Source organism: Lissotriton vulgaris, chromosome 7 (assembly GCF_964263255.1).
Source record: "Lissotriton vulgaris chromosome 7, aLisVul1.2, whole genome shotgun sequence".
In the NCBI taxonomy this organism is placed as follows: domain Eukaryota; kingdom Metazoa; phylum Chordata; class Amphibia; order Caudata; family Salamandridae; genus Lissotriton; species Lissotriton vulgaris.
The window spans coordinates 1,403,407,801-1,403,415,282 of NC_141695.1; the positions used below are offsets into that span (position 1 = coordinate 1,403,407,801).

General features: G+C 44.8%; 1 protein-coding gene across 1 annotated transcript in view; it reads left to right on the top strand.

Moving 5' to 3' along the window:
* LOC147705723 (coronin-1A-like) overlaps positions 1-3,447 on the top strand; it is a 227,440-nt gene extending 223,993 nt beyond the window's left edge. Inside the window, exon 11 of the mRNA XM_086932158.1 lies at positions 1,948-3,447. Coding sequence (XP_086788284.1) covers positions 1,948-2,052 — 105 coding nt within the window. The 3' untranslated portion in view covers positions 2,053-3,447. The remainder of the gene's footprint in view (positions 1-1,947) is intronic.
* The last annotated feature ends 4,035 nt before the right edge of the window (positions 3,448-7,482 follow it).

Below are 7,482 nucleotides of genomic sequence, written 5' to 3' on the forward strand. Positions count from 1 at the left end.
AAGGAAGTGTGCCTTTTAATTTTTAATTAATATAATTTAAATATAAACATGGCATTTATTAATAATAATATTTTTCCGCTGTAATAAATGATACATTTTTCATCTCTTCCCTCAGCCCCCGCTTCCTGTGTTTGTGTGCCAGGAAGCGAAGCCTCTTCATTTTCCCTATCAGACATTCTGTGCTCGGTTCAGAATTCATTTTTCAATGCATAATTTTGTTGCAGTTTTTTTTATAAAGCGCAACTGCCTCCTCTGCTGCTCCTAGTATTTTACTTCTCTCTCCTGCAGCCCATGTTTAGTCTTGTCCAGGATTGACTGGTCCTCTTCCTCCTCCTTTCAGGCCATCATTTTCAGTCCTGTTATTTGAGCATTTTCTAGCTCTCTCTCTCTTTGGACTAGTTTGTTATTTTCTGTTGTCTTGCTGGCTTTGTGTTTAAATATAAGAAGTAAGAAATCTTTCCTATCGGTAACTAAACAGCTTTCCAAATACTTCATCATGCAGACAGCGTGCTTCTGTACTACCAATCAATGATGGGAGTTGCAGTCCTTTCATGTTATTCTATTCACATGATCCCCCATGCTTAATCCTTACCACAATCAAATCCTTTCTTTATTCTGTTGTTGCTCACCTGTCAGTGTTCACTGTGCCCTTCTCAGGGATCACAATTGGACATTTTGTTGACAAGGTTATTCTATGCAAACTGCTGGTGCTTTTTTTAGGACTGGTGGCACTGAACTGCTGTAGGTGGCTGCTTGTTATCAGAGGCAATTGGAGTACACTGCTGAGATTTCACCGTGTTTCATTTGGTTTATTTTTTTTCGGTAGGCGGCGGCTTGCCTTAATTAGTTATATGATTTTGTGACTCATTCTGTCTGGTGATGTAGTGGTTCTGGGTCATGTCTAAAGGAGGAAAAAGGTAGTTGAGGTATTTTTCTTGTGAATAAGGAATGATGACCTTCGTGGTTATGCCATTGTTTTTAAACTGCACTTACTTTCCCAAAGGCCTGGCCCTGTTGCACGGGGGAAGATCTCTAAAATATAACAAATAAAAGCAAAACAATACTGTTCCAGAAAAATAATTCTATAAAATAACGGCAGGTTGTTAGCTTGGTGCAAAATCGTAATTGTTACTTTTCATTTCTTTATTATGCGGTGTAAAAGACTGTTTCTTCTGGTGGTTAATGGGTTGTGAACTTTTTCTTTGAGGTTATGTAACATGTGGTAATGAGGGTTTAATTTAAAGTATGGTATAAAGTGCTAATTCCTCATTCTAAGTCCTCTAGGCAGTGCTGCAGGTGCTTCTCTAGTCTCACTGGTAATCCCTCATTCTTCGTCCTCTAGCCAGTGCTGCAGCTGATTCTCTGGTCCCGTTGGTAATTCCTCATTGTAAGCCCTCTAGGCAGTGCTGCAGATGTGTCTATTCAGATATCCACTACACTCCAAACCAAAACACATAGGTAAAGGACATTGACATTTACAACCTCAATAGCTCTAACTGTAAAAAATGCACAATTTAATGCATTGCAAATGCTTGTTTTATTAGTAACCTTCACATAATCCTCGTAAAAACTACAGTTGATATCTAAAGTTCACAAAGTTCCACATGAGTTGGGCTTTCATGTGAAAATGAGGGTTTCTGCCATGTGTTTGTACATACATGTAATCTGACTTTCCCTTCCCTTGAGAGTGCCGAGTCACTTGCAAGGAAGATCTATGTAAATTATGGATTCATCTCCAAAAGGAATGTAATGGGGCAGCTCTTTCACAGTACCCCAGATTACCACCACGATTCTATTCCAAATGCAACTCTTTGGTGCCCCATCTGCATGATGGAGCACAGCGTTGCACTCCTCCACAGTGGATGGCAGGTTACAACTTAGGAATCGGTTGCGCTCTCGTGTCAACGGCTATGTCTTACCTCTGTCTCCTCTTTATATTCTCCGTAGGATCCAGTCTTGGAGAAGCTGACTGAGGAGATTAGGCTGCTAAAGGCCACGGTGAAGGAACAGGACCGACGCATCTCAGAGCTGGAGGAACGAGTCAGCAAATAGAGACACCACTGAGGGAGGGAGTTATGATATCCATATATATACAAGAGAATTTTAATTAAAAAATCGTCCAAAGTGTACTGCTTCTACATTTTGTTGTTCAAACCAAATAACTGCTGCAGACTCTGGGGTATTTGGAGCCACTGTGAAATATATATGTATATATACGCATGTGAGGGAAGTGTTGTGCTTCTGCCTCAAGGACCACTCCCCAATCAAGCAAAGCTACAACAGCCTGCTTCAGAAGACAGGTGTCGATCTTGCTTATCCCCCAGCGCTGCAACCTTTTGCTATGCCTCCAACTAACCTTGGGAGAAGCCAGCCACTTTCCTGCCGCCCCTCTGCTTTTCTCGAACTGTCAGAAGAGGTCTCCCAGGGTTGAATAGGGGAAGCCGAGTGCACTGGCACCACCTTTGCTTTTTGGGGAAGGTTACATCATTTTACTCGACAAGCAGTGCCGACTGTTGCCAATTGACTACCTCCATAAAAAAAGAGGCGATTTGCTGGACTAGTTGATGCTTTTTTTGTTGTTGCTTTTTTCCAGGTTTACTCTTCTTTGTTTGCCAAATATTTAGTTTCTAGAATTTAAGCGTTCTAGACGTAAGAAGGAAGAGGAGCCATAATAGAACCTTAATTTTGCAAACCTGTTACCACCATGCTTTTCAAGCCTATATTTTCTGTTATTGCTTCGCCGTAGAATCTCTCTGACAGCAGAGCTGAGAGTACAAATGTGTGATCCAAAATACAGAGTAGTTTCAGGATGATGTAGGCAACACTCCTGTCCAGAGGAAATGTCCCGACGTACTTGACTTCCCCCTTTTTCTGAAATTTAAAGAAGGGAGATTGTGAGGAGAAGCAAATTATCTGGAATAAAGTCTAATGCATGTCAGTGACCCATGTCCAGTCCCACACACCTGGTCACAAGGTCGTACCTATTTTTTGTGGCAGACAGTCCTGCAAAATGGTTGGAAAGGTTGTGCCTGTTTCAGTATCCCAGGTCTGATGTCTGATCATGTAGAGATCACTTGCGCACCTTCCAGAAGCAGTTACTGGCCTGTGCAGTGACTTGTTTCTGAGTTTCATCCTAAGTAACATGTATTAAATATGGAGGAGATATGTGGCCGGGGAACCTGTGTAAAGGGAACAGCAACCAGAAAGAACTCTGTATGAAACCAACCCACGTGAAGGACCGGACACTGTGCTGCACTCGGTGCCTTCGAAGGAAGAATCGCCAATATGTGTTTGTTTTGTGCTTTGTGTTTTCCCGCAGTAAATGCGGGTGCCGCACAAAGAGGGCTGTATGCTTGGTTCTGAAATATGCAGGTGTGCCAATCATACCTCCATCCTCAGTCTCACAACAGAACAGTTGTATCAATAAAGAGAATTTGGAGAACAGAATCGGGTGGCTCGCGTTTCTGTCTACCAGAATTGCATGAAGGATGCAAGAGTTGCCAGACTTGACAAGTCAGAGGAGGCTATAACTGGAACACATGTAGATGCCGCTGAAGTCTGTTTCATCAGAGCCGGTCCTAGGCCTTCTGAGGCCTTCTGAGGCCCCGGGCGAAAGGGAAGATGTGAGGCCCTTCTAAGTGCCTTACTGCCTGCGCGAGTGCGCTTTTCCCTACTCTGCGGGGCCGGCAGGGGGCCCCCTGAGCGCGAGGCCCTGGGCAGCTGCCCATACCGCCCATGCCTAGGACCGGCCCTGTGTTTCATGCCCAAGTCTTCTCTGCCTTGTGTGCACCAAGTATTGTGGGCATAGGCAGGAGTAAGCAATGAGTGGAGAATATGAAACCAGCATACGTGGCATCAAAAGGGAATATTGTGGGCTTAGGGAGGAGTACGCAATGAGTGGAGTACATGAAACCAACATATGTGGCATAAAAGGGGAGTATTGTGGGCTTAGGGAGGAGTATGCAATGAGTGGAGAACATGAAACCAACATACGTGGCATCAAAAGGGAATATTGTGGGCTTAGGGAGGAGTACGCAATGAGTGGAGTACATGAAACCAACATATGTGGCATCAAAGGGGAGTATTGTGGGCTTAGGGAGGAGTACGCAATGAGTGGAGAACATGAAACCAGCATACGTGGCATCAAAAGGGAATATTGTGGGCTTAGGGAGGAGTACGCAATAAGTGGAGTACATGAAACCAACATATGTGGCATCAAAGGAGAGTATTGTGGGCATAGGCAGGAGTAAGCAATGAGTGGAGAACATGAAACCAGCATACGTGGCATCAAAAGGGAATATTGTGGGCTTAGGGAGTAGTACGCAATGAGTGGAGTACATGAAACCAACATATGTGGCATCAAAGGGGAGTATTGTGGGCATAGGCAGGAGTAAGCAATGAGTGGAGAACATGAAACCGGCATACGTGGCATCAAAAGGGAGTATTGTGGGCTTAGGGAGGAGTACGCAATGAGTGGAGTACATGAAACCAACATATGTGGCATCAAAGGGGAGTATTGTGGGCATAGGCAGGAGTAAGCAATGAGTGGAGAACATGAAACCGGCATACGTGGCATCAAAAGGGAGTATTGTGGGCTTAGGGAGGAGTACGCAATGAGTGGAGTACATGAAAGCAACATATAAGGCATCAAAGGGGAATATTGTGGGCTTAGGGAGGAGTACGCAATAAGTGGAGTAGATGAAATCAACATATGTGGCATCAAAGGGGAGTATTGTGGGCATAGGCAGGAGTAAGCAATGAGTGGAGAACATGAAACCGGCATACGTGGCATCAAAAAAGGGAATATTGTGGGCTTAGGGAGGAGTACGCAATAAGTGGAGTACATGAAACCAACATATGTGGCATCAAAGGGGAGTATTGTGGGCATAGGCAGGAGTAAGCAATGAGTGGAGAACATGAAACCAGCATATGTGGCATCAAAAGGGAGTATTGTGGGCTTAGGGAGGAGTGCGCAATAAGTGGAGTACATGAAACCAACATATGCGGCATCAAAGGGGAGTATTGTGGGCATAGGCAGGAGTAAGCAATGAGTGGAGAACATGAAACCGGCATACGTGGCATCAAAAGGGAATATTGTGGGCTTAGGAAGGAGTACGCAATAAGTGGAGTACATGAAACCAACATATGTGGCATCAAAGGGGAGTATTGTGGGCTTAGGGAGGAGTACGCAATGAGTGGAGAGCATGAAAACAGCATACGTGGCATCAAAAGGGAATATTGTGGGCTTAGGGAGGAGTACGCAATAAGTGGAGTACCAGAAAACCAAAATATGTGGCATCAAAGGGGAGTATTGTGGGCAGAGGCAGGAGTAAGCAATGAGTGGAGAACATGAAACCAGCATACGTGGCATCAAAAGGGAATATTGTGGGCTTAGGGAGGAGTACGCAATAAGTGGAGTACATGAAACCAACATATGTGGCATCAAAAGGGAATATTGTGGGCTTAGGGAGAAGTACGCAATAAGTGGAGGACATGAAACCAACATATGTGGCATCAAAGGGGAGTATTGTGGGCTTAGGGAGGAGTACGCAATGAGTGGAGAACATGAAACCAGCATGTGTGGCATCAAAAGGGAATATTGTGGGCTTAGGGAGGAGTACGCAATAAGTGAAGTACATGAAACCAACATATGTGGCATCAAAGGGGAGTATTGTGGGCATAGGCAGGAGTAAGCAATGAGTGGAGAACATGAAACCAACATATGTGGCATCAAAGGGGAGTATTGTGAGCTTAGGGACGAGTACGGAATGAGTGGAGAACATTAACCAACATATGTGGCATCAAAGGGGAGTATTGTGGGCTTAGGGAGGAGTAAGCAATGAGTGGAGAACATGAAACCGGCATACGTGGCATCAAAAGGGAGTATTGCGGGCTTAGGGAGGAGTACGCAATGAGTGGAGTACATGAAACCAACATATGTGGCATCAAAGGGGAGTATTGTGGGCATAGGCAGGAGTAAGCAATGAGTGGAGAACATGAAACCGGCATACGTGGCATCAAAAGGGAGTATTGTGGGCTTAGGGAGGAGTACGCAATGAGTGGAGTACATGAAAGCAACATATAAGGCATCAAAGGGGAATATTGTGGGCTTAGGGAGGAGTACGCAATAAGTGGAGTAGATGAAATCAACATATGTGGCATCAAAGGGGAGTATTGCGGGCATAGGCAGGAGTAAGCAATGAGTGGAGAACATGAAACCGGCATACGTGGCATCAAAAGGGAATATTGTGGGCTTAGGGAGGAGTATGCAATAAGTGGAGTACATGAAACCAACATATGTTGCATCAAAGGGGAGTATTGTGGGCATAGGCAGGAGTAAGCAATGAGTGGAGAACATGAAACCAGCATACGTGGCATCAAAAGGGAGTATTGTGGGCTTAGGGAGGAGTACGCAATAAGTGGAGTACATGAAACCAACATATGCGGCATCAAAGGGGAGTATTGTGGGCATAGGCAGGAGTAAGCAATGAGTGGAGAACATGAAACCGGCATACGTGGCATCAAAAGGGAGTATTGTGGGCTTAGGGAGGAGTACGCAATGAGTGGAGTACATGAAAGCAACATATAAGGCATCAAAGGGGAATATTGTGGGCTTAGGGAGGAGTACGCAATAAGTGGAGTAGATGAAATCAACATATGTGGCATCAAAGGGGAGTATTGTGGGCATAGGCAGGAGTAAGCAATGAGTGGAGAACATGAAACCGGCATACGTGGCATCAAAAAAGGGAATATTGTGGGCTTAGGGAGGAGTATGCAATGAGTGGAGTACATGAAACCAACATATGTGGCATCAAAGGGGAGTATTGTGGGCTTAGGGAGAAGTACGCAATAAGTGGAGTACATGAAACCAACATATGGGGCATCAAAGGGGAGTATTGTGGGCATAGGCAGGAGTAAGCAATGAGTGGAGAACATGAAACCAGCATATGTGGCATCAAAAGGGAGTATTGTGGGCTTAGGGAGGAGTACGCAATAAGTGGAGTACATGAAACCAACATATGCGGCATCAAAGGGGAGTATTGTGGGCATAGGCAGGAGTAAGCAATGAGTGGAGAACATGAAACCGGCATACGTGGCATCAAAAGGGAATATTGTGGGCTTAGGGAGGAGTACGCAATGAGTGGAGTACATGAAAGCAACATATAAGGCATCAAAGGGGAATATTGTGGGCTTAGGGAGGAGTACGCAATAAGTGGAGTAGATGAAATCAACATATGTGGCATCAAAGGGGAGTATTGTGGGCATAGGCAGGAGTAAGCAATGAGTGGAGAACATGAAACCGGCATACGTGGCATCAAAAAAGGGAATATTGTGGGCTTAGGGAGGAGTACGCAATAAGTGGAGTACATGAAACCAACATATGTGGCATCAAAGGGGAGTATTGTGGGCATAGGCAGGAGTAAGCAATGAGTGGAGAACATGAAACCAGCATATGTGGCATCAAAAGGGAGTATTGTGGGC